The sequence below is a fragment of the Dromaius novaehollandiae genome, chromosome 10, assembly GCF_036370855.1.
Source record: "Dromaius novaehollandiae isolate bDroNov1 chromosome 10, bDroNov1.hap1, whole genome shotgun sequence".
In the NCBI taxonomy this organism is placed as follows: Eukaryota; Metazoa; Chordata; class Aves; order Casuariiformes; family Dromaiidae; genus Dromaius; species Dromaius novaehollandiae.
In genome coordinates, this window is record NC_088107.1 from 9,856,996 (window position 1) to 9,884,844 (window position 27,849).

Sequence of the window (27,849 nt, forward strand, 5' to 3'; positions counted from 1 at the left end):
TTGGTTAATTTGTTTCTGAGGCCTTTTTCTTTCAGAGTGTGTAATTAAACTAAAAGAGCCTGGAAAAGCCCCTTACAGTAAATAATTTACAAGTTCCTCCCTGGGGACATTTTTTAATTATAACTCCACTGGTCAGATCCGAGTGAATACTCTGAGATAGCATTCCCTGCTGGGATCCTGAAATATAATTAACTCATTCCTTTGGTAACGATATTTTTCCCTTAAATTATCCATTTGTAATGCAGGGCAGGCAGATTTGTTTATAAACAAAGTAGAGACTGATAGACGCTTTGTTCACTGCAACAGACAGGGCACATCCATTTGGGGAAAGACGATACCGTTTTGGAGCAATTTTTATAAATCCCACCCTGACAATGCAGCGTTGAGAGATACAAGAGAGCGACCAGACAATCCAAATTCCTCTCCTTGGCAGCTTGCCTTGCTCCCCAAGTGCCATTTTATGCACAGCAAACGTAAATAATTCTGACGCACCTACCAACCCCTAACCTTTGTGCTTCAGAAACACTGTTATATACCATCAAACTGACAGTGATTTCATGTTTTGTGGCAAAAAGAAAAACCCTGAACGACAGCAGCAAGGTTCAGATGTCAAAAGAAAGCTGTCACATTTATTTAGCTCTATGGTTCTCAAGACAATATACATAAATACTGTTTTACTATCCCCACCAGCCAAATGGTAAGAGCTATCTCCATGAGCCAGGGTCCTACGGCTCCCAAAGCCTGGCCGATGAGCCTGTGATGATCTCCTCCTGGCCCAAGAGGGGCCAGAAAGACACGATGTGTCAGCTCTTCCTGTTCCCGTTAATTCGGTACATGAAGCAGTTTCCTAATTCTTTCCCTTTGCAGCTGTAGCCGAAAGGAGTGTGAGCAGGGCAGAATGGCTCCATGATGTATTGAAAAGTGATCTGTGAGATAAGAGGTTTGGGGACACTCATTGCCTCAAGCCTCGACAGCCTTCAAAGCACGCTTGCTTCTTCTCTACCAATTAGTTCCCACAACTCCTGCTAGCCTGCGTGGACAGAGCTTGGCACGTGCCTGAGGCTGCGCTGGACAGCGGAGCCTACGTTTTGCATCCAAATTCCTGATCTTTACTTCTTTCCTCCTTTTAAACTCCTACACAGCAAAACATATGACCAAGTGTTCAGCTCTCTCTAAGCACTTTGTTTCTGTACAGTTGTTAGAGCTGGCCCTGAAATCGCTTCATCATATCCCAGTCGTTTTAAACACAGTTGTTCATCTATTATCACCTGTAGTGAAATATGTATGAGTCAAGCTCACCCTTATTCTAGTGAATAAATGAAACTTTGGTCAGCCAGATCAACAGCTAATTCAAAAAGACTGTAAAATTTTGGGAATAAAATCGTATCTAACTGGCCAAAGAATAATAATAAACCTCTTATACAAAGAATCCCTCAGAAAAGCAAAGCCACAAGGCCCAGAGGCTTTGGATAAAATATCTGTTTCCACAGCAGCCACTTGATTTACGTGACATAAGGCATTCTAATAAAACAGGGACCAAAAAAATCCTAGTATCCACCTTTAAAAGCAAACATCATGGCTTTCCCTCAGCCTGAATGTAACAGCAGGAGGTTGTTATCCTCTGATTTTCTTCCGCTATGCTGACACAGCCTCTTAATTTTGTACCTAAAGTAGGACTTGAGTAGCATCCATGCAGCCAAGCTTAGGGGTCACACTAACCAAAGACGTAATTACTTCTCGGGATCCCGGCCAAACTGCCATGGCTAAACCTTGAGCCAGGATGCGACTAAAAGTATACACTGATTTTGGTGGGACGGAAATGCGTGGTTGTCGAATAAAGCTGGACTTAATACAGGCATTTAAAACATCTATCAGATTTGGGAGCCAACTTGCCACAGTGAAAAATATAGGCTTCGGCATAATTCTGTCAATGGCAGGCCATACCATACAGCATGGTCCTGATCCTAATGTGACTGGAGAACTCAAAAAACCCAGAAGATGAACCTAGAGATGGGTCTCCTACACACAAAGGCAGTCCCATCTTTTCTTTTCTTATTCCATACACCAGCAGAAGTTCAGAAATGAAAAAGGGATTAAAATACTGACAAGATAGACACTGTGAAAAACTGTTCCTATTCTCATCACATTTGTTCCCTGAAGGTCTTGAATCATAATAGTCTGTCTTGCTGCTGTAACGCAGTACAGCTGGCAGCACTGCAGAGCTGAAAGAAGCTGGAAGATGATCTGCTCCATGCCCCAGCACCAATACTGTCATCTCACTTGCTGGTTGCAAAAGCCTATATGACGCATGAACATACTTTACTCTGAATACTTTGCAGCACATGAAGTGTAAAAATTCAACTTGTGGTTAGTGGAGGGAGCTAGTTTGATATCAAACTGACAGAAGGCCTTGTCTGAGCACCAGCATTTTACTAAATAGCTGACATTACGAACTGCTACCAGCGCTCTTGTTCAAGTTGCACCCTTTCTATATACACTGGCGGGAAGCCTGATATGCCAAAACTGCAGGTACAGGTTCGCCCAAGCTACATGGGCCTCTGTTATGATAGGATTTGGAAGTACCAGGGAGCATGAGCCAGAGGCCTGCATTTGCTGAGCTCACATTAACCCCAGAGCAAGAGGGTTTAATTGGTTACTGTATTATCAAAACAGAAATAAAACTGAATACAAGCATTCTGAGATGAAAAGGTTCACATATACTGTAGGCACGGTTTTGTTCACAAAAACAGTTATTGTCTAGAAAGTCTTAAGGGCATTCTGCTCTGCAGCTAGTCCTTGAGAATTCATGGAATTTTTAATGATGACACAGAGCATTTTGATTAAAATAAATGCACCGATTTACTGGTTGAGAGAGGAATTAAACATGTATAGAAGAAGTGAAGTCATGTTGAAGAAGGCAAGTAGGATTATGAATAGCGCAGGAAGGCGAGAAAATGAGCATTTTGCCCCCCTTATTATTGCCTATTGTTTGACTTTAATTCCTAGAGCTCAGTTTTACTCTAAACACCTAGCACTACGTCTCTGAATGGGTAGTGCATTTTTCTGGGCACACGTATTTCAGACACTGTGTGGACCCCAAGACTGAGGGGTGCTTCGGTTTGCTTCAGTTCCAGTTCATCCATGCAGCGCGTACTTAGTGACATATAATTCTGCAGCAAAAACCACAGCAATACTTGTGAAGGCTTTTGGGTCACCACATATGTACCACAAGAGGCCCTGCAGAGACCCCGCAGCCATTCCCACCCATCTGTAAGGGACCGAGAAGCGTGGCACATCTCCCCTGCCCTGTTCTGAGTTGTTTGTTTTGGCCAGGACTATAGCGGGTCCATCTTCCTCCAACCTGCTCCTTGACATCATCACACCGATTGTATGCGATTGCTTTTATCTACCCTGGGGTAAATAAAAAACTCCCATCCAAAACCTTGCTCGATCCACAAAAACCGTTCTCTGTAATTCTTAGCTTCTCTTTATCCTTTAACATTGTACCAGTATTTCCCACATTATTCCGGGATATTATGAATGGCTCACGTATGAAATTATAGAGATTAAAATAATTCTGAGTATTATTTTACGAAGAAACCCTTGTTCTTCAGACTGAGAATTCACTGACCAATTTTCAGACCACAAGACATTCTTAAATTCAGGTAAAATAAACAAATGTATACCAAAGCCATGGTTGTTGTTTTTAACAGATACTCCTTTTATTATTAGACAACTTCAAGAAGCCAAGTACATAATCAAAATTATTGTAGACACTAAAATCAATTAAGGCTCTCTCCCGATCACCATTTTTTGCCTAGTTTAGTATAAGGTTTATCTGGTGGTTTCTTGTTTGGTTGATGGATGTATATAATTTTAAGTACTAAGCACAATGTTCTTAACTTCTGCCGTAACAAATATCTGATTGCAGAATGGATCAAGAAATGTCATCACTAGACAGATCAGTTCTAAACTGGAGCAATAAAACTGCTAAATACCAAGTAGCTTCGTGCTCCAACGTATGATGAGAGGAAATGATCCTTACCATAATAAACAGACAGCCACACATTCTTGTTTCTATTGATTCTAGAACAAGAATTCACACCAGGTATTTTCCAATTAGAAGCAAATCCATGCAGTCCTTATTACCATGATCACAGTTATAGTTTTCTTTTGTTCAAATCAAAATAATTATTTTATTGCTGCCAAAGTCACATATGACTATTAAGAAGTTGTGATTAATGGATCTGAAGTCTTTAGTTGGTCGCTCTGCAGGGCAGTTGGTATCAAGATACCTTTAGCAGTCTTCATAGAGGATTTCATCTATTTGGACATCATTTTCTGCCACAGGCACTGATTCACAAATCTGTTCTCTAAAAGCCAAGGCAATTGTGTAAGGCTTTCCACTGGGATGTTTCACACACCTTTCAAGATAGGTATCGTAATATCCTTTCCCTCTTCCCAGTCTGTTGCCTTTTTTGTCAAACCCAAGGCCTGGCATGAAGATAAGGTCAAGACCCCCTGTAGAAAATGAAATAAACATTAGTGCATGCATTGTAGATTTCCCAATGGCCTGACTACATCCACATAACTTCAGACATAAGCAAAAAAATAGCTTTGTATTTTGCAAAATGCCTCCTTTTCTTTGATCAGATGAAAAATACCTTGAATACTAAACCTATAAATTTACATTTTCACCTTATCAATTGCATACTAGATCAGCTGCAAAATAATTAGACCTTGAAAAGCTGGAAAGTAAAAAATCTACCTTCTAACAAATTTATTTTATCATCTTAACCCTGCGCTTCCCAGTACTAATGATCATGAATCTAAATCTAGGCAGAGATTGAACTCATAGAAATTATAGCCAGAGTTCATAGAAATTATAACTAGAGAGTAAATGCAGAGAGAATCAGAAAATCAAATGAACTTCAACATCAGATACAAAAATAGAAAAGGAAAAAAACAATGAAAAGAAGCAACATAAGAAAGACAACATTTTCTTGACATAACCGTAAGATGTCGTGAACTTCACTCAACCCCCCAAAACCAAAGGGCCTTGAATACAATATATTCTGGAAGTGGGCATTTGCCCTTTTATATCAAGATTGGAAGGCCTGTCTCTTCACGATATCATATCCTCTTCTCTCAAAGGACCGTTCTCTTGAGCCTCTGGCAATGCACTGTTCCTCCAGCAGCACTCGCAGGAGTTATGCTTGCTTTTCCCAAATATGCCTTCCTCTGGAGGGATGTATGGGCTCCCTGAGACTCTTCTGAAATTGTACACGATTGGAATTCAGAATCAGTGAAAAAACTGAAACAAGTAGCATAAGTGGCCATTCATCTGGACAAAACAGATCCAACTGGCTTGCAAAACCCTGACAAAAAATACCAACAACCAGATAAAAAAGGCACTTTACACGGAAGGTCAAATAAGCCATTTTTTCCTTGCTTTGCTCCTACTTTGCAAGCAGATGTGGAGCAGCAACCTGCCAGGCAGGCAGCTAGAACTTACAGTGTGCTGCGCACTTGTTTTGGGAGTTGATTCACATCACTGCCAGGTAGGCAAAGGAAAGGGGCTGCCACGCTGAGCGACGGCCAGGCACCGAGGCAGCCAGTGCGCAGCTCCCCATTGCTTATGCAGGGCTTGTTGTTTTAGCGTGAGACGTCTTGCAAGGACATCCTCTAAACAAACGAGCTTGGCTGTCCTGGTGCTGACCGCTGAACTCGGGAATGTACCGGTTTCATAATGCAAAGAAAGTCTTTCATTACTTGCTGCTGTAGAAGACAGACACTTAAAGAGAGACGGGCAGGAATGGCAGGGGAAAGCCAGCACAGACTGAAACACAGTTAACGTGAATCTGGAAAGGAAGTAAACATAGCATCTCCATCCACTGCTTCCTGCTTCTTACTGGAACTGCGTTTTCATAATCAGCTTCTGCTCCCTCACCAAGGCTAGCTTGTGTCAGGTATTTTTCTGCTTCTCCCAAATCCAAATATGGCCTCTATTGCCATTTTGGATTGCAGAGACCACCATCAAATGCCTTGTTGACAAATATCACACAATGTTCCCACATCTAGCTGAGGAATGATGCTCAACATTCAAGATGAAGCCAGCTGATCTTCTCCCCCATTAGCATGGACCGTGATAGAGATTCTGCAGGTCAAATCGTCCCTCAGTCGCTGCTGGGCTCATTACTTACTCTCTGTGCGAGTTGCTTTGCAGAGGTATTCAGGTGACCCAGGAACCAGTATGTGCCAAACACTACTGACGCACAGAAAGGAACACATTCTGGCTTATGCTTTTTCAGCTTTTTTCACTTCATGTGACGCATATGACCCAAAGCAGAAAACATTTGCAGTCGCTACTGTTGGCAGGTAAGAATATACACAAGGGGCAAATCTGCAGAGTAGAAAGGTGCCATTTCTCCTTACATTTATATTACAGACAGGAGGAAGACAAGTTAGCGGCAGCGCTAAGGAAAGAGGGAATTGGCAGGAACGGTGCAGGGACAAAATATATTTTCTATGCCATTTAACTGATAGCACAAGCCACACTCGAGTGAATTTAGATGTATTAAAGAACAGTGTTTTCCTCTGGGTTCTCTGGAGAAGCAGAGTCTGTTTTAATGAGTCAGCTCCTCTACAATCACAGATTTTTTATGCTGAATAACTCAAACAAGCTTGTGCAAATCTCAATATGAAAAATGATGCTGTAAATACTGTAATAGTTACCTTCATATTTTTTTCCACTGGAGCACTGTGATGCTGAATGCCTTTGCTCTGACTCACAACACACTGTCTGATATCCATGCAACTCACACAGCTCAAGATTAAAGCAAAATGCCAAACCAGACTTTTAGGAGAAAAATGACACAGCTACCCTGCAAGGAGCCTAAAGGCAGTTCAAGCAGCATTAGCCCCAAATCCGATTCTGGGAGCTAGAATGAATGGCAGAGAGCCCCATGGAGGAAATGCTTCCTCTCCTCATAACTTGGGGAGCAACAAAACCTCTTGTGGTGCTTGCGGTGGGGCGGGGGAAGAACTGTCACAGGATGAGAGGTGACACACAGATGAGACCAAGATTGCAGACATATAAGATTACCATCAGCGTTGAGCATACATCAACAGTATGGCGAGTGAGGGTAATAACATCTTGTCCTTCTAGGCACATGACCCTTGCGGTCCCAGGCACTTCCAGCCCTGCAGGCCACCATTTGCCCCTCAAGATGTACGGCTGGCTTGCTCCTTTCTCACACCCTGCTTCCCTTGCTTCCACACCCTGCCGTGTGAAACGGCATCCTCATCCCTGAGAAGACAGGGCAGGTGCTCGGGCATCAAACAACTCATCAGTTTTTACTGCTAAGAGTGTAAGAGTGGCCTCATGAGCTGCATCCATGTCTATCCCTCTCCTTGTCATGTCCACTGTCCCCCATATGTCCAGAGTTGTTAACTGGCGGCTCTTGGATCCCTGAGGGTCTTGTCACTACACACTAGGGGCCCAAGAAAGGAAACCAAGAAACCTACTGTCAAGAGGTCTTCTGCTATAGGGAATCCATGCTTGTCCTGGCAAACTTTTAGGCAATCTGCAAATTGTTAAAGGTAGAAAAACACTATCTCAGGCAATCATTCACTGCACCAGCCCTGGACTCCCAAGCAGAGTCAGAATGCTTCTTACAAACTTGAATTAAGCTACACAGTATCCCAGTAAGGCTGGCAATTATGATGACAGTCACCTAATACTTTGCTGCATCTATGACGTGAGCTCTTGCGGCTACAGCTCCTTCAACTGTGTAGCACTGTGCCTGAAATAATACACCCGGACTTATCAATGCGGGCTTACAGCCGTGCTGACATGGCCACACAGGTTTCATTTATACTGCTAAATAAAGCAGGGCCAGAAAGCAAACTCATTTACGGGATCACAGATGGCTCACACTGCTTAATTGACAGCACACTCCTGACATGATTCTGGGACTGCTTAGCTCACACTTCCAAGTGAAACCCAGGCATATCCCAGGGGACAGGATTCCCACGAGCAGTAAAGATGGAAGTGTCTGGGTCTGGCTCCCTTCACCCTGTACCCTCCTCCTACACTGTCAGAACAGGCTTTGCTCCTCCAGATACAGGCACAGGCTTTCCTGCCACATGTCAGAACACGCAACACACATCTTTGGTTTCACACTACAAAAACACCCCTGCAACAAGGGCTTCTGTTATTTAAGATACTATGAACTGGGGAAAAAAAAAAAAAAACAGTATTAGGGCCACAGAGGCATTACATGGGACCAAAAAAGGAGAGACAGGCCAGGTTCTATGTAGTAGACAGGACTAGTCTGTGCCACTTGGCCCTGTTTCATTTAGCAATGTAGATATAGTCATAGCTTCAGAACTCGCCATGTGGGTGTATAAGCACAGTTCATTTGCACTGACTTGCATATGTCTGTGTAGACATACCTTATGGCACAGAGAAGTGAAATGACTTGCCCAAGGACTCAGGAAATGTGTGGCAAAGCCATATGCAAAAGGCAGGTATGCAATCTGCGCGTCCCCTGACTTAACCAGCAGACCAAAACATTAGCATCCCCTCTCTGCTGTCTTAAATAGGAATACAAAGTTTCACTTCCTCTAGGCAGCTGCGGTGAATTTCCTGAGTTCGGCAGTGCATTTCTCATTACCCTTTATGATGATATCAGGTTTGATTTGTTCCCCAGGGAAGGATTTTCTCCTCGCACCTCATTACCTCTCTTCCCCTTAATCTGATGTTCCTATTTGAAATGCCAACCTGCGTTTTCTGAAGTGTTCTTGACAATGGTTAATCACAGAAGGGTCCATCAAACCGCACAGATACAGGTCATGTAAAGACTGCTGGGGACTTAACCTGTCCACAGAGGGAGTGCTAGCAAGGCCCATCTCCTCCCAGATTTGAGGAGGCCTCACCAGCCTACTGCTACCCTTCTTCGTGGGGCCAGTCCACTTCCCCCTGCACAGCCAGACAGTCTGAACAACCAGCATGCTGGGAAGAGGAAACCCTATAACTCTATCACCCCACCTTCCCATCAGTCTTTGCCACGTGCTTTGCGGACACAGCAACATGCTTGGGACTCATGAAAGTGAGAGGCAGGGCTCTTCTGATCCTTGCCTCCAAAGCACGTACAAGAGGACTAGGCAGAGACTGAACTGCAGCAACTGCAAAGAACAGCAACATGTTACTCAAAATCATGCTCACAGCACAGATGCCTGCTAAGCTCAAGACTACAAGAGGTCAGACAGCAATCAGCTCCATATGCTGTCGCTGTTGCTTTTCACAGCAGCAGTTGTGCAGTTTAAGCATCTTCTTAAACACAAAAGTTTGTGTAGCATTTACTCATTTACCCTTGTCCCCGCAAAGATGACTTCATTCTCCCAGGCTGGTACCTTGGACAACAACAAGCTCATAAGTGGCTGGGTTTTTTCTGTGTGCAGCTCACTCTGTGTTGGCAGCTACGGACTCTCCCCACTTTGCTCAGATGTAAATGATTATTTAAGGTGCAGGACGATGAAGAACCAGGTCCAGACAGAACAATTTTCTTTTCTTTCTAAGAAAAAGAGAATCTTTCTATATAATGCATACCAAAAGCACCGTCAGATCAGTCTATGCACAACTGCTGCAGAGCTAACAAACACTTAAAACCTGTTCACTTATAAGGAATGAAAGCTAACTTTGGTCCTTTTACAATCTAGCCAGGGAGCACAGACCACAATGGAGAAAAAACTCTAGTCCTTTTGCAGTAAAACTTTACTTTTCAGAATGAAGAGGAAGCACTAACTACCTGCTGCTCTTAACACTGAAAGTACCAGGCTTGGTGACATGTAGATTATGGGCCAATGATTAATGACAGGGTTGTTACTATAACTTTAATTACTATCAGCACAGTTAGGTCTCTTAGGTAGGCTTAGCTTTTCACCACACACTCTTTAGGGCACAGATCATCATCGTTTCATATTCATGCAGCACCTAACACAGTATGGTCTGGATTAAACACCAGACCTTGGGGAAACCAGCTCCACAGAAGTAAGTATTTAAATTATGCTGTAGCAAAACAATTCCTCTCCCCTTTTTGACAAGTACTAGGCCTTTTCCATGGAATGTCCTGGATGCCCCTAGCACCACTGCTGAGGTTGTTGGTAGCTTGGTACCTCCTTCCAGAAAAACGTTTTATACCCCTTGGGAAAAAAGCACGAGTTTCGAACACAGCGTCTCTGCTATTGCACACTTGTCTCAGTACAGGCTCGGAAAGGGAAATGACAACTCTGCTCACTGCAGGCCAAATCCTGAACCTGCTGAGGTGTGCGGTTCCTGGAAAAGCCGGGACTGCTTTCAGAGGAAACCCGTTGTGTTCTCCTGATCAGCCAACGGAGAGGAAATGAAAAGGTGCTCAGCACCCTGCACCCCGGGCAGAACCCGGAGGCAGGCCACGTTCTCACCGCTCTTAGCCTCTGGGACACGTGTCTTGTAGGATATACTTTTTCCACTAGCAAAAGACTTGTTCTGTGGAAGCCAGGTACTGTTATCGCCCCAATCTAATGAGCAAGGAGACAGAAACATTACCTTTTGCTGCAATTGATAAGCATTTGAAAAAAAGTCATTCATCCAGAACCAATTATGCTGACTTCTTCCAGTAACACAAGTGATTACAAACATAAACAATTACATTGCTCACCTTTCCCTCAGCCGGTCTGCTAAAAAGCAAAGACAATCCCTTAAACAGAAAGGAAACTCTTATCTAATAACTCATGTTTGCTCACACGATACGGTCTTTAAAAATCAATATCAGAAGCTCAGCATGAACGCTTATCTCCTTCGAAGCCATGAGTTAAAACACAAAGGACCAGATCCACAGTAGCTGTACATCAGCACTGCTTCACTGACTCCACTCTGCACTTGCCTCAAGAAGAACATGTAAAATATCACAAGTTACTGACAAAAGTTTGAGAAAAATCAATTCATTTTTCTTGTAGATATTTGTTGTTGGTTGTTCATAAACAGCTTTTCTCTAAATGCTTTTCTATAGCACTCACTCTGCAGTTTCCTTATGATCCCAAACACAGTTATATGATAGCACTAAAAGTTATGTTTGATATTAGATTGAAAAACAGCTTATTTTAAATGGCAGTCATTAGGGTTTTTTTCCAGGCTTTTCCATTGTGTGAATGCCTTTAATTTGCAGTACCATAGTCCTTTGGCAGGACTAACTTTTTTCTAACTACTCGTATGCATTTGTTTCTTAGGCAGGAAAGCCAGAGATGCTCACTTTTTATCCAACAACGCTAGCACATAACTCAAAAATCTAAATGTTGGCACAGAAACGCAACGAACCCCACAAGCAGAGTGAGGCAAGTTTAAGCACAGTTTTTCAAAATCCCATCCAGTATTTAAGTGTTTTTTTAAATCTCTCCACTAGCAAAGAACGAAAGGTTATTCTAGCCCAGCCAGAGTTGGGACCAAGGGTCTGGGCAGGCATGCCGGTGGAGCGCTTAGGTGAAAACAGGTACCGATGGCCCTTCCTTGGGCAATCCCCACCTGACTGGTCTGAGAGGTCACCGCGAAGTTTTGGGGTCAAGAAAGTTCTAACTCAGCCGTCAATGTACAACCTACTGCTGGGCAAAGGCCTTCTGCCTTTCACCTCATCTAGGGAGAAATGCTTTCAACATTAGGGGCAATCATTTGCTTTATTTTTGATTCCTATTTCTGTGTAAGAGAACTGTAGGTATCAGGCAGGTTTTGCATCCTTTTGTCTTCTGAAAAACAACATTTTACCCCGCATCCACGCACACCCACGACCCACAGATCTACCTTTCACACACATACATACATACCGAGCAGACTATTTTCCCCTGCAATCCACGTGCCACAGATAATTGGCCCACTAGCATGACTGAGATGGCTTTTGCTATTACTTTAGTAAAATATTTTGAGAAAAATAGAACCATCAGCAGAATCGACAAACAAGCACTGAGCAACTCAGCATTTATCTGTCTACTCATCCATGTCAGTGCTTTGTGTCAGCATGAAACATCGGCCTCCACAGTTCATACTTGTCCTTCTGAACTACAGCATAATAAAATATTTATACTTCTCCCTGAGAAGCTACATGATAGCCATCAGTCAGACACGTTTAAAACAACGGAGTGGCAGTCACTCTCCCATTAATAAACTTGCAAGCACACTAATAATGCCTTTTGATCAGCTCCTGAGCTACTAAGGTAAGATCAAGTAAGCCCCCACCTTCTATTACGAATTAATTTAAAACAAAATCTTATAAATTTAGTGCACAGCATAGAGTCAGATGTAGTACATGTCAACCCTGCACAGACAACCCTGTCCAACTCCACCAATAATATCATTTCATAGATATCCTTCACATGTGATCAGGGAAGCTGCTGTATAAGGTTAAGACTTGTGTCCAAATTCTAGCTGGTTTCACAATGTGGGAAGACTGTGCGAGGCTGTAACCATCACACTCATTTCCCCTGAGGTTTAAACTATAGTCAGCTGAAGTCTAGTGTCTCATTTTCAGAACTTGCCAAAATGCCTACCTAAAGGAAATAAAATATGAACAAGTTTCTTTTTTATTTCACTGTTATTCATCAGATCTGCATAACCACTGTAAATAAACCATAATCTCTCAATGCCACCTACAAAAATGTCTGGTTTTGCAAATTCAAAGTAAAAGAAATCATTGTTTAGAAATGTTTCAGTTATCTGCCTGTGAAAAATGATTTATTCACTCTTGATATTTGGGTATGTTAGCAAACAGTTAGAACAGTTTGACTGGGAAAACATGGGTAGTGCAAGATTTTTGATTCTGAGGGTTGCATCTGGGTTATCCTGAGATTTTTAACCAACAAAATACTCTGAAACAAGACTTTCTAAGGAGCAGTTCCAAAGACAGCAGAAGAAACTGCGTTAGAGCCACTTTACAGCATTATTGATGTGTCTTGTTAAATCAGCAAACACTGACTGCAAAGCTTCTGCTTTGGAGAAACTCTGAAGGTAGAACTGTTTGTGTCTCGACTGTCTTGATGCTGCTACAGCAAAAAATACAAGGATCTTTGTGTAATTTTATGTGTGTTTACATGAGATTCTTTAAGATCTTATCAGGTACATTGCCCATAGTGTTTATCTGAGCACTTACTTAAATACTTCCACTTCATACACGTGCATGTGCACTTTGTTTTTTCACTCTGGTCCTCTTGCTTTGCATACTGCTGTCTGGATATTTTTAAATCAAAATATGACACACATGAATCATTTGGGGATTTTTTCAACACATCATGCAGCATCACTATCAAAATTTCCAACCTCTTTTACTCTGTCAGCAGATACTCCGCCATAAAATACACCGAATTGCCAGTGAAATGTAAATGGTTAAGCCATCAACTTCTCTGTCAATGCATAAACATGACTCCTGCGAAGAGCTACTCCATCGGATGGGAACGTTAGGAATGCTTACAGGCAGGGTTTATTGAACATGTCGAGTCAGCTAGTTTGTAGGAGACGGTACCTTCACTGTTAGTCTCAAACATGTGTTAACATCACAACAGCTGAGAAATCCAGCTTCTTTTATCACAAGGTTTCTCTGACAAAGGCTGCACAGCTTAAAAAAAATCCAACCTATCCCTGGAATCCTCCACCCCATGCCCACCCCACCACCACCAGTTTTTGGAGACATCGGGCTGGAGCATTTGTTCTCCTGTGTGTGTGATTACGATGCCTGAATGAGAGTTTAGTTATAGGAAAACAGCCTAAATGGCACCGGTGCTCCATAGTAAATCTATGGAATACTGACACCTGCCGGCAAAGGGCTTCGCATCGCTGACGCGAAGAAGGAATATCCTCTCCATCTACACCCCAAAAGCTGATTGCCATCTCATTTGCACAAAAAGCCAGCACAAGCAGGATCAGAGCCCAGCTACGTTGCCAGCACGAAGACCGGGAGCTCTCCTTACTGTGCGACAACAGCGTGAGTCTCCTACGTGCCGAAAGCCAGCGGCTCCCTGCCAGGCTCCAAGGAATTTCCCACCATAGGGGAAATGACAGTATATTTTGAATCTCAGCAAAGAATGCAGGGATTAACTGTGCCAGGAAGACAGATCTGTTGTAGCCTGAAAAGTGCTGACTATATTTAATAGCCCACGAAGCTGGCAGAAAACAAACCGAATGGGGGAAAAAAAGTCATTTTCTGCCAGATTCACGAGCTGAAACAGCTCAGCAGTGAGGGCCAGAGACGGCACAAGTGTGGGGGGCAGAGGAGGGGAACACAGAGCAGGCAGCAAGGAGGCAGCAGCACTGTCCCTTCTGGCAACAGCAGGCTGTGAGCAGGGCTCAGCTGTCCCACCAAACTGCACCCTGAACCACACCAGGGTGGCACAGCTGGGCAGTGCGGAAGAGTTTCCATTCCTTCACCAGATTGTCCAGGCTCTGTGCAAAAAAGTGAGGAGACAAGCTTGGCGTAGACACTCCTCCTTTCCAAAACTGAAATTAAAGGGAGACAAAAATCTGTTTGGACCAGTTAATGCAGCCAGAAATACTTGGATGTTTGCATTTCCACTTTACTAGTTTGTTGTAGCGACTCATGCTACACTCCAGAAAAGGACCTACCTCTCATTCGCTTTTGAAAGACTCCTGTATCTAGGAAACACTATGAAGAAAATGACAGTGCTATTGTTCACACTGTAACAAAATTAGCCCTCTTTCAAACAAAACACTTGAGAGTCACTTGCAGTGCATTTAAAACCTTTGCCGATGCCACTTTCACTTCTCTTTAAACTTTAATTGATTACAGACGAAGCAATCTTTTTAGTTGTTTGGCTGCGTGCAAGGAATTAGCAAACAGGAATGTTTTATGCAGGAAGGCAAATATGGATGCGACACTTAAGATGATTACAAAGAAAAGCATTCTTTTAAAGCCTTAATGAACTTTATGAAAGCCAAAAGCTTTAGCTCAGAACTCCGGGTTCGCTGCAGGACGCCACCGCACAGACGGGCATTGGAATGAAAGCACACCGTGTTCATGGGTTAGTCCGCACAAAGGGAATTCAGGATGTAAGGATACTAAAGGCATTACAAAGTGATGCCACGGAAACACACTGACTTCTGCATTGCAGAACATTTTTTTTTTATTTATTTTGCAAAGAAAGAGATTCTTTGGGATCGTGCCATGCATGCTTCTGAGCAGAAGTACCGCAAGGAGCTCTGCTAAAAGCGTCCTGTTCACTGAGTAAAACGGGTGCTGGTTGTCACTAAGCTGCTCCAGAGAGCTGTGGGGAAGCTAGGGCAGACATCAAGGGCAAGGGCAGACATCAGCTGCCAGGGAAGCGATGGAAGCTCACCTCTGCCAACTGAAGGGTGGAATGCCAAAACCCCTGGGGGACATAGTTGCTATCATAGCTGGGTCCAGAACCTGAAATATTTTATTTCTAAGCAAGTATTTTCCTAGCTTTATCTATTAGGAAACATATTGTACAGAATAAAACTCTGGTCTATTTTAGGGATCTGGAATACTGGAACAGGCATTTTTGTTACAACCTGTAGTTGTGGGATACCTGTGCAGAAACCAGCGAAAAAGATCTGCCCAGCGAGTTGATTAGAAAAGCAGTGTTACGGTATATACAGAAAGAATTAATTTATACAATGCCATTACATATATTTCACAGTATGTCTTCGCTCTGGCATATAATGTTCTGTCTCAGTCATCTTTTCTCCAAAATAACATCAGAGAAATTCCAAAGGCTGACAGACCAATGGGTGGATATATTATCGATCTGGAAAAGCTTCTGTGTGAGAATAAGAAAATGCATGAAGTTTTCTGGGGAAAAAAAAATAAAACTGATAGAGGTTTAACTAAACAGTGAATAACAGAAAGTAAATCGACATCCTTATTTTCCTTTCATCACAGACAAATGAGGTATCGGTTGCACTGAAAGCAGCAAATTTAAAACAAATACAAGGAACTATATTTCATGTTACAGCTAACTAACCAGCACAGCTCCCTGCTGTCAGAAGGTAGCAGAGCCAAGGGCCTAGTACAAATAAAATTACATGCTTATAGGAATGATCAGATTGTCCAGAGGTAAAAAAAAAAACAAACCTATTTGCAAGGGGATAAACCAGGAACTACAGCTGCGGAGGCAGGAAGACATTTCACTCATTGCTACATAGCTATGTGTCAGGAGATTTCTTGAACCTTTCTGCAACTCATGACACTGGACTGTCCAGTGCTCTGATCCTCTATTATGTGACAGGAAGCAACTCCTCTCCACAAGAAGACTCATCGCCAGCATGTTAATGCCTCACTTGCACTGAATTTGTTCTTCTTCTGCATATCAAAATAGTATGGCTCATTGTCTCCAAGCAGAACTTCATTCCAAACTTTCAATCATTTCATTAAAAAATAAATTACATTAAGAGCTCAGCCTCAATTTTCAATTTTGTTTCATGCCATGGTCTCAGCTTTTCTTTTTTATGACCAGTGTAAAAAGATTTTAAATTATAATCTATCCCTTGATATATATTGTACTGTAAGTTTTAATCGAGTCTCCCAGAGGAGAAGAAAATCAAATAGTATCCTCAATCACTTTACAATCTTGTTTGTGGTATTTTTTGTTTTTCTGCTAAGCTCTAATATTTAACATCTCTGCTTTCTGCAGCATACCGATACTTCATTTCTTCCAGACATGTTCCAATCTGCATATATCTCATTTAAATATGTCACAGTTGCCCCGAGTGTTATTTACTATACTTTTTTTTTTCAGAATGATTAACAGCATTTTGTATGTTCCCATTATATTTTCATGTACAGCTACAGCACATCTAATGGGTCTGAAGTGACATATTAGACATTGCCTGTGTTTCAGGTTATAGCATTTTCTCCTTATATTGTTTTTTATTTCTAAACTCTAATGTGCTTCATATTTCAAAACCCTCTCATTTCTGCTGCATGGGGATTTGGGAGCTAGGGGGTGTCCAAGCCATTATCTTTTTTTCTAAATTCCATTTTATTCCCTATTCCTCCTAAGACTGCATTGCCACTACTTTAGTCACACTTCTAAAGAACTGTGCTAAACTTTGGAATGACTAAGAATACTGATGGCATCACAAGGCCATCAGTTCTGGAGCAAATGCAGCCTCTGCTAACATCTGAATAAATAGTAGGAATTTAAAGACACATGAAACAGAGCTTTTGCGGACTGAAATGTTTTTGCAGGGCAGATCCTAATGGCAAAGTTTAAAGCAGGGCTAATGGTCCCTCAGCAGTAATTTCCAACTACTTGTAAATGGGCTGCTTGCAATTGTAGGTGGTGGCCAGCCATTCTCCTTTCAACAGGGCGATGTTTCCTGGCATAAATAGCTCTTACACACCAAATGCAATCCAAGCAGTTAAGGGGTCCCCGTCTGTTTCTGCTACCAGCAATGATGATGTTATTTATGTTACAGCAAGGCTCAAATTGTTCTGGAAGTTATAAGGGCTGAAAAATATAACTACCCTAATCTCAGAAGCCAACTTACAAAGATTTATGTGAAAAGGAGGCAGCAAGAAGCCAAGTCATTGCTAAACATAGTTAGTATTTCCTCACTTGATTTGAACTTTTTATTTTTCCCTGTGATTATTCATGATGAATATACTATTATTAAAAGTGTGGACTATCTAGTTAATATTTCCCTAAGTATTTTGTAGATACAGCACAAATATTGTCATCATTAAAATTTCCAGTACATAAAATTGTGGAACTCTCCAAATTAACTTACAAAATACAAGTCCAGTTCTTCACATATTAATTTCTGGGAGCAAAAATATATTATGCTTTAGGAGAGTAGTAGCAGAGTATTCGACATTACTCATTACATATAAGATGCTATATTTTCAAGTGCTGACATTTTTCAGCCTGGGCATCTGTGCCAAGCTGAGGGTTTTTTATGTTTATGTTTTATTTCAGGCAAAATGGTTCACTGGTTTCTAAGAACAAAGCTAGGAAAAAATAACTCTTGGGAAAGCTCTGTTGCTCCAAACTTTGAGGCAAGAACTTGAAATCTTGCTCACAGTAGCCTTTATGTCTATGACGTGGCTTTAGCCCTGTTCACATCCATTTGACTTTGGCTTGCAAAATGCTTGAAAACCTGCCATTTGCACAGGCTCAGGAAAGACAAGCTCAGGGCTAGTGCTGGGCCTCCCTGAAGACGTCACGCTCTCTGTAGCACCGCTGGAGTCCCAGAGGCCTGGCCCCACGGCTCTCTCCAGGAATCGGTGCTCTTTCCCCATCCTGGCTACTCATTCCCACCCCACACATATTGCACAGACATGGCTGCATGGTAAACTGGATCAATTTGCTGATCTGGGTTAAAAAAATCCCCAGCAAAAAAAGCAGAGGGGATAGAGGAGAGCAGGAAAATATTTTTCATCCAGAGCAGTTGAGGCAGGGGGTAAGAAGACGCTGGCAACACAAGGAAGGAAAATTCCTTAAGCCAATACTGTTGCAAAGACAGTGCCCCTGGAGCTGCAGGCTCAGGTCCTGCTGCCGACCACACTCCACACTGCAACGGCTGAAAAGGACTTTCACTTCAGTGGTTGCTCCTAGCTGCTCCGACTGGGACCAGACTGGGAACTGAAACATGGAAGGAAATGAGAACTGAAGTTTCACTAACTTTTCCTTTGCACGTCACTGGTTTATGCAACCCCTCTTCGCCAGTTTTCTACCAACCCGTCAGCTGTGTCAGTCCAAATCTGTGTGTGGTGGCCCTATCTGAGATAAAAATAACCTCTGGGTGGTGGTGGTGGGTCATTTCTAACCAAGATGACTTGCCCAGTGGAGTATCTCATGTGGCTGCATGGACAATTTCCTGGCACAAGAGATGAGGATGAGGGGTGGGAACAAAGAGAAGGAAAGTAGAGGAGAGAGGGAGAGGGCTACTTAATCAGGCAGCGCCCAAGAGCAACAGTCACGAAACTACACTTGAGAATCTCTTTTGTACTGCTTAGTACAAGAAGCTCTATTCAGGAGAAGAGGAAGTTTCCCGAGCCAATGAAAAAGAGAAAACAGCCAGAACAGTGGGGAAGGAAGTGAGTAAATTTGGACAAGCAATCTTGTATGTCTGGAACCAGACAAGGGAAAGAAGAGAAAGCGTGCTATCTCCTCCCTCCTGGCAGTGACAAGCTATTTAAGTTGGCTGGCTGTCCGTGAAGTGACAAGCTAGGACTGAGAGCAAAAGGAAGTGAGGAATACAGTCAGAAAGGCCAGAGAAGGTCACTTGGAGAGGGACATTCAGACAGGTTGGGCAAGGAGCAGGAAGAGACTGGCATTGTGTAGGCAAGAAAAATTAAAACTGAGAAAAGGGGTCCTGGCCCAAGGTTGAGAGAAGACTGGGGAATGATCATTTTGGAGGGAACAGAAAAGAGGTGGTAATGTTTGGAAAAACAAGCAAAAGAGTCTATGTTCACTGGAGGCTGCTCCTCCCCACAGCCTAGGCTGGAATCCAAGATCCCGAGCCTCCACTGTTCCTCTATCAGCAGATACTAGTTAATATTTTTAAGTCACTGAACACTACAGCAATAAAGAGCCCATACTGGAAATGAATACCTCTGTCTCCATATGAAGATAATGCACGGCAAAAAAGGCCTGAAGCTGTAACTTGAACAACAGGGAGAAAACAAATGACCAAATGCATTCTCATTAGTAGCATTCATGAGCCCAGAGTCAACGCGCTCAGAATATATGGTAATGCATTTAGGGACTGGGCCAAAATATACAGACAAAGAGGCTGAATTAAGTTTGTACACCTTACCCTATTTCTTGCATTTCTTAGGACAGTTACAACACATCAGAGTAAGCAGATTCAGAGCCACAATTTCTAATTCCATTTATTTTTTGGCCAAAACTAAATACCTAAAAAACCTTTAAAACCCTTTCCCCGTTACCCAGATGAATGTTTTAAAAGTTGTCTACAATTTATTATATAACCTCAGCTACCAGGCTATAATTTGGTTTCAACCATTTAAGTGGCACACTTGGGTCCAGGATTTCCAGCTGAGATCTCTCGGTCCAAAGTTTGCCACCTGCCTCCCTCCAAAGAATCCACCTCCAAGAATTTTATCATATGGCGATATGAAACTCAATTAGTTTTTCAAGTCCTAATATAAACAATGTCTTTTTTGCAGGAAAAACTTAGCTTTCCATCCATAGCTCTCAGAGCAGGTTTATATAACAATAAATAACATTACAGATGAGGAAACCCATGTCCAAGCCGCTGAATCACACCGCCTCCCTAAACCACATTGAAATTAGAGCTGCTGGTGAAGTGTCCTTTAAACTTCTGTAGGAGTTGTGATAACAAGCAAACAAGGAGTGCGGTTTTATCTGATTTAGTCCTTCCAAAATTGTGCAAGGTGTCTACACTCCAGTAAAACATTTACTGCAACCAGTCAGAACTATCATCAAAAGTATTACCTTGGGCAAGAAACTATATAGATTGTACATTATATTTCTGATGGACAAAGATATAAACATGGGAATTGGTACTTATTAAGGAAATATACTTGGGCTTGCTCAAGAAGTTGTGTCTTTCAGCAGGTGCAACTGGAAATTAATAGAGTTATGCAATTATATGCACTCCTACCTGCCCCCAAAATGAATTTCTTCCCCCTTTGTCCTTTCTGTTGCTGTGTCCATTTAGCCTAAAGAAAGTAACATTTCATATGAAAAATACTATCACTCGTGCGTGGCAGAGAAGATGACAAACCTTCTACCACAGAAACTGCAGTGATCTTTGCTTACGCCAGCAATTCATAATGCGGTGCACTGCCCAGATGAACAGGGGTAACTTGTGATTCAACAGAAAAGGACTGTCTCCAAAAGGAGGGCTCCCAACCTATTGCACACAGCCTGTGAGTACTACCAAAGACTGGGATACACCACATGCAATTTATACCTAGTCTTATATCTGAGCTATTCAAAGGAAAGAAGTTTTGAGGACAGCCTGAATCTAAGCTTTTTGTCATGCAAAATGAATACACTCAGTAGTGACATGACTTATTTATGTACCTGTAGGGTATTTCTTGGAAATTACATAGCAACTTATGCAAGCAGTGGGAACATTACTAATATAACACCACGTTATCTCCTTATAATAATGTAAATGCCTCAGATCACCACAGTATTTGATAACATCACAGAGATAAATGTTTCATACATACATAATTCCAACAACGGAGGATGGATGTAACAGCAAGATCTGCATTCCAGCAAGCGCACCAAAGTTCAAAAATAGGGTAACTAACACAAAAAATACAGCAAAAGTATTTCAAAAAGATCAGAATGCAGTGTGTGTTTCTATGGGGAAAATCTGTTGGGTTTTTTTTTCCTGTTTGATTATGCAATAGTGCAAAAAACTCTAAACTCACTCTCTAATCTTCAAAAACTGTTCAGGGAAAAAGGACCAAGGTCTGACTGCCAATCCAAACAGAATTATTCCTGAGTTACTGAGTACAAATAAACTGAAATCAAGCTTCGGGCAGGACAAGTCTGAAATGCACATATACCAGTTGTTACAACACCTGGCCAGAAAAACAGGATACATTTGAAAAGTTAAAGCAAAGGAACATAAGAAATTTTGAGCGAGTGTACTCCCATCCTTCCACACTCCTCCAGACATGAGGCAGGGGATCTACGTGAAATATATCCTGTAACTCCTCCCGTGATCTATCTCACTGCAGTCAGCAGCCTTTTTCACGAGAATTGCTGTAGCTCTCTTGACGTTGCTCTCTGCCCATAACCATACCCTGGTGCAGAGAACGAAACGGCAGCTTCAGGACTTGCCAGGTACCAAAGCCTGGTCTACCTTCCCCATTTTCACAGCCTGGCATCTGGGCCACCCCTGAAGGTACACCCCAGTGTACTCCATACCAGATAGTTGCTGTTCCTACCATACCTAACAGGTAAGGGCCATACGTGGCGTTTGAAGGGTCACCTTCAAAAGCCCCCAAATCCCGCTGATGCACAGAATTTTTGACAAAAAGAAGGAAAACAGGTAGCAGTGCTAAACATTAAATGTAAAGATGATGACTCTATGAAGCTCTAAAATCCCTTGCCAGCTAAAATGTGCATACAGAGAGGATTCTGAATTAAGAAAGAAGAAAAAAAAACAACAACAAGGAAACAAAACACAGTGAAAATGCCAATAATAAAAACCAAATACTAGGGCTAATGCACCCAGCACTAATTGTCTTAAGGGCAGTGTTCTGGGAAACCATATTGGCATCCCAAAGCAAATGCAAAACCCAGCTCAACTGAACAGATTCATGTAAACTCTATGTTCCTGTACCTAGCTTAAAAAGTTAATAATTCTGTGCAATGTGTGGAACCTGTTCCATCCAGAGAACTTTTCCAAGACTGAGGTTTCAAACATGAATTCACCATGAATTTTCCATTAAAATCATTAAACATGTCTGCAGACATTTTAGGAAGATGTTAAAATTCTTACAAAACCCATTAAACTAATCAATGTGAATACAGAAAAAATAAATCTGTTTACAATTTTGTAGAAATTGGGGAATTTTAGGTTAAGAAAAAGAGAGGCTATTTTGGACCAAAATTAATACGCCACTAGTTAGACTTAAATGTGCTGTTAACTTTTCAACCTTACGAAGAATCCAACGTCTGAGCCAGCATTATAAGATCAAAATAAAAATGTGAGAGAATAACGATAGGAAAGACTTTGCAATATTCATCCAAGCCTACGAGAAAGCCCTTTTATTTTCAGTCTAAGGTCTCAGTCCAGAGAGCCGTTCTGCATGGTCATGCTCCACACTGACACTATGATTCATCCATGCAATATAATTTGCAGGATCAAAGATTTCCGAAAATTCTCATGTTAGCCTACATACATCACCCCAAAAGTTCTACATATTCCAGGGAATATTCTGTATATTCCAGTGGAAACTAAAGTTCTCCAAGCACATTCTAAAGCTGTGAGTCCCCATGACTCTCAATGCCAGCCCAGGGAACTCCTTGCAACCCATTCCCTCCTCCACGTGCACCTCTACACTATGCTTGCTAAGACTGCATCAAGGATGTCCATGGAACTGGATCAGGGAACTGATTTATCTTTTTTTTTCCTGCGGGATCAACTGTGTAGTTTGGCTCCCTGCACAAACAGCTCTGCTGGCATATCACAGAGGGTGGTACAGGACAGGAAAAGCAAGCAAGGGAAAGAAGTGTCTGATTCCATCAACTTAAGCAGCTCTACCACAATATGTAAGAAAGCCTAACATTTCATTCTTGCCATCAGATCCTACTGACCTCCAGGCTACTCCTGCTCAGCACCGAGACGCAGGAAGAAAATACTCACCACCAGAAAGAGCTTCCTCTCTTACACTGTCATCATCACTAGGCTGATGAATATTCCAGGATGTCAAAGGAAGTGAAGAAATGTCTTCAGCTGATGATAACTTTAGCATGTCCATATGATTGCTGTGAGGCTTGTAACGTGGGATGAAACACTCTTTGCCTTGCTTAAAAATGTCCTTAATGATTTCTTCTGTCTGGATTTCATCTGGCATGCTCAGAAAGATCGCGATTCTTTTGGATTCCTGGTACTTGGAATGGCCAATCACCTATAAGGGAAATTACTGCAATCAGTTTATGAAGAGTTTACAAAAAGATCAATTTAGATTATGTTAATTAAAAAGGCAACTGGAACAAAATATCCATTTAAAAGCGCAGAGATAAAAACTACCATACGTCATAAAGGGAATAAACTGATTTTGTTTCCTACTGCAACACTTCTACCATCAGCAAAGTCAAAATAGATACATTTTCATACCCAATGGACAAAAGAGCATAACATAGGCTTGGGCCAGCAAAAAACAATTTTGAGGACAGTCTGCTGATCCTTTAAACATTTGTGCCATGTAGTGCAAATGTTCTCAAAGGCCCAACATCCTTGCAGAAAGGTGAAGCCGATCAGAATTGCTAGCTTATAGAAGAGATAAGGTCTTTGCACTCCTTTTTTTCTGTATCTTTTGCATGCTGCTTCTCACATCTGGGCCTAGGTAGAAGTGCATCAAAAATAGTAACTCAAAAGAAAACTGGCCTCAGAGCTGATGACTCCAGAGCTCGAAGTCTTGCAATATCAGGCCCCTCTTTTTTTAATTTTTTTTAACCTGAAATGCCCTCCATACAGCAAGTTTAGACATAGGACTTCAAACATCACCTAGTTCTAATAGGTGATCTTATTACTGCACATTTTTCAGAGCCTGAATGGCTTTGCCATTTTTTGACTTTCATGACGTTCTCTAGGCTGGACTTACGAGATACTTTAATGCAGGATGGAAAATAAAAAATGCTTACATGATGAAAAAGTATAAAAAGATTCATACCCCACTATGTCTCTGCACAACTGCAGATTAAATTCCAAAGTAAAATGTTGAGGAGGATTTTTAAGGCTTGTCTTATTCTCCAGTGTCTTACACCTTTGTTACTCACATCAGGACAAAACAAATACAAATGTGTCCCTTCAGACTTAAATGTGAGTTATGCTTATTTTACACACGTACAAAAAACTCTTTAAAACACCAGACAATTGAGAAGCTGTGCTTATCTGTGGAACAGAGAACACCGAATCCTCTGTTCTGTGCTTGCACAACTAGAGGGTAACTGTTCTTCTGAGGGTTAACCCTTGCACCTTTCCCTGTTTTGAGAGACACCTGCCCAAATTTGAGTTTAGAAATGGCTCTCATCCATTTTTTTCTTTCTTTCCAGCAGAGCAGTTAAAAGCCCAGGTAAAATATTGAGAAGATGGATATACTTTTGTAAGGCAAAATATAATGAAACACTCTAGACCAAATTATGGCAGTGCATTGGCTGGCCATAAAAGCGTGTAACAATTCAAAAGTAGATTTTACTTCCTTTTGTAATTTGTGCAGCATTACAGATTATTGCAACTAAGTGAATAAATTCTTTAGCAGCAGAATTTCCATGGTAGCTTTTGCTTAAAAGAACTATTTCAGCAAACTGCATATATAATGCCTATGACTCATGTCACTGAGGGCAGCCAGAGCTGAAACTTTTCATGGGTTTGGAAACGAGAGAAACTGTGATACAAAATTTATCCTCTTTCAAGGTGTTACTGCGGGTAGCTGTGGGCACCGCACAGGTCACATCTGTTCTGACATGTCCAGTAACACACTGAATATTAAGCACAGAAGAAACTGAGGTTGGAGATGTAAAACCACACGCTACCAGGAAGACACAATTTCAGATGTTTTCAGAAATGTGAACAAGAAGCTGCTAAGTTTCTGAGAAGAGTAAAAAATTTTCCACACTTGCAAAAATTATCTGCCCTCTGTTCGCCAGCTGACAGCTATTAAGGCAGAATCAGAGCATGCAAACAGCACGACTTTAATCATGAACATAAACATTAAGAAAGCATAGTCACCCAGAAGCTAATTAAATACTAGTGGATAGGCCAGCTAGTGCAGCTCTCTCAGTTTGAATCTAAAGATTGTTTCAAGATGAGATTTTACTGGTAAAGATACTGTTTAGGTGCTATAAAATAACCCAGTCGCTTTTATTAATTGCAACTACTGATATGCATTGTAAAGCTACATTTTCAGCTTCATATTGTTCAAGATATTTTCTTAATTCTTCAGAAATATCTTGGATGTCTGCTGTATTACCTTCCCATAAGGAAGCTTACAGGTGCGCGATGCCACTGAAGAAAAAGTCTAAAGGAATGTCAGGATTCTCAATTTGTGACAGATAATTATTACACAATAATACAAATTTATATATTTCCCAATGCCTTCCTTTAAGGAAAACAAAAATACTATCTTTTAGGATGCTTTCATCATCAACAATGACTGCTCTGTTGCTGAGTTTATCAACTGCAGTTCAACAAAGGCTGAGGGCTCCTAAAAATTTTGTACTACATGGGCTGGGTGCTTATAAAATTGGCAGAGGACTCTCTGCATTTTTGAAGAGGATGAGTTACAATATATTCTAGAAATTGAGAGATTTAAGTCTAAGATGTGAGATTACTAAAAATGCATTTTCTTTATGGTAGGCTGTCATAAAAGACAGCATTCCCAATGGAAAAAAAAAGCCTATGTGAGTCATTTAAACTTCCTTTTACCTAAAGTTTCTGTGCTGCCATGTCCCATTCCTGAAGTGGCTGCACATTAGTATTAAATGAAGTCTATAAAATGATCTGCAATCCTTTGGCAGGAAAGGAGTAATATAAGTGCAGATCATCTAGAAGTACCCACTGGTGCAGCAAGAAAGGAAGCCTGCGCTCTGTTACCTGCGGCGACTGTAACATAAAATTTGTGTTTAGCAAAGGGATAAAACACATCAACGTAATCACTTGGCAACCCAAATATGGACAGGACGTTTCAAAAGTACACATAACTATCATGCTATGCTAGGATAGCTCGTAGCTAAACCCTGTGTGATATGGTTTAAAGTAAAAAAATAACAGAATTAGAATTGCAGGGAGGAAACACACTGAGAGAGGCAGAAGGGGAATGGCAGACATTTGAGCAAAAGGCCAGGAGGAGACAGCTGCTAAATTTTTACATGCGCTGGTAGGAACCGGCTGTAAAGCCAGACCTACGTGAGGAAAAAAAAAAAAAAAGAAAAACCACCACCATGAAACCACGTGAAACTCCACAGCTTTGGGTTTTACGACGAAGCTCGTCTCGTTTTCACAAACACGCGAGCGCTTCTCGCAGTCACCCCGCTCCTCGCAGTAAAACCTGCGAACGCGCCCACGGCGCGGCTGCTGCAGCAGGGCCTCAAATCCCGGCCCGATTCCCCCAAAACGGCGCCGCGAGCCCGCGGCAGCCGCCGCCGGCTCCTCGCGGCAGCCGCCGCCGGCTCCTCGCGGCCTTCGCTCACGGCTACGGGGCGGCGCGGCCGGCGGGGGCCGCCGCCACCGCGCGACATGGCGGCCGGCGGGCGGGGAGGGCGCTGCTGCCCCCGCCCCGGCCCGCGCGGCCGGGGCCGCGGCCGGGAGGGTTCCGGCGGGCGCCGGGAGTCGCCGCGACCCCCCGTCCCGGGCCGGGAAGCCCCCGGCGGGCTTCCCCCGTCACGGGCGGCCGCGGGCCCGGCCCCGCCGCCCGCCCCCGGGCCCGCTCTTCCTGGAAGCGGGCTGGCGGCCGCCCGCACCCACCTTGCGACTCAGCAGGCGGGACTGGCGCTGCTTCTCCGCCTCGCCCAGCGCCCGCAGCCGCTGCCGCAGCTCCGCTCGCAGCGCCCGCTTGGCGGCACGCAGCGCCGCCGCCGCCATCTCGCCGCCCGCCCCGGCCGCGCCGCCGCCCGCCCCGCGCGCCTCCATCCGCCGAGGGAGCGCGGCCGCCGCGCGGGCCTCGCCCTGGGGGCCGCCGGCTGGGCTCGGGGCCGCTCCCCGGGCCTGCCCTGCCCCGCTCCCCGGGCGAGGGGGCGGCGGGGTGGCCGCGGGGCCGGGCCGCAGGGGGCCGTGGCGGCCCTCAGCCGCCCCGTCGCGACAGGGGCCTCGGCCCTGCGGGGCAGTGACCGGGGAGCGGCCCCGGCCGAGGCCAGGGGCTGGCGAAGCTCCCGAGGGGCCCCCGCCTCGGGGAAGGGGCCCAGCTGCGCGGCCGCCCTGAGGGAGCCGCTGCGGGAGCGCCGGGCTGCCCCGGCTATGCTCGTGCACTCCTTTTTTTTTCTCTGCCCAGAGTAGATTATACAGAATTTCCCCTTTCCAAATGGTGGGATAGAAAGGGAAATTACAATTCAGCAGGATATTTTTACCACGGTTTACCAAGCGGTTTCATATCCCTCTCGTATCCGCTGGCA

General features: G+C 43.1%; 1 protein-coding gene across 2 annotated transcripts; it reads right to left on the reverse strand.

Moving 5' to 3' along the window:
- Positions 1 to 3,697: 3,697 nt before the first annotated feature.
- On the reverse strand, positions 3,698 to 27,702 carry MTHFS (methenyltetrahydrofolate synthetase). Of its 2 annotated transcripts, none has more exons than XM_064517253.1 (3): positions 27,206 to 27,585; positions 23,384 to 23,648; positions 3,698 to 4,521 (listed from the first exon to the last, which is right to left on the reverse strand). In XM_064517253.1, the coding sequence occupies exons 1-3, from the start codon at positions 27,368 to 27,370 to the stop codon at positions 4,298 to 4,300; spliced, it is 654 nt and encodes a 217-aa protein (XP_064373323.1). In that variant the 5' UTR covers positions 27,371 to 27,585; the 3' UTR covers positions 3,698 to 4,297. The 2 variants fall into 2 exon arrangements, with proteins under 2 accessions (XP_064373323.1, XP_064373324.1); XM_064517254.1 differs by lacking the exon at positions 3,698 to 4,521 and adding an exon at positions 4,528 to 7,586 and having other exon boundaries at positions 27,206 to 27,702.
- Positions 27,703 to 27,849: the final 147 nt, after the last annotated feature.

Excerpts from the sequence above, each read along its gene's own strand:
- MTHFS (XM_064517253.1), bottom strand. The coding sequence starts at position 27,370 with ATGGAGGCGCGCGGGGCGGGCGGCGGCGCGGCCGGGGCGGGCGGCGAG. Across the intron at positions 23,649-27,205 it reads CCCGCCTGCTGAGTCGCAAG|GTGATTGGCCATTCCAAGTA; the intron begins GTGGGTGCGGGC and ends TTTCCCTTATAG. Across the intron at positions 4,522-23,383 it reads AGAGGAAGCTCTTTCTGGTG|GGGGTCTTGACCTTATCTTC; the intron begins GTGAGTATTTTC and ends CATTTTCTACAG.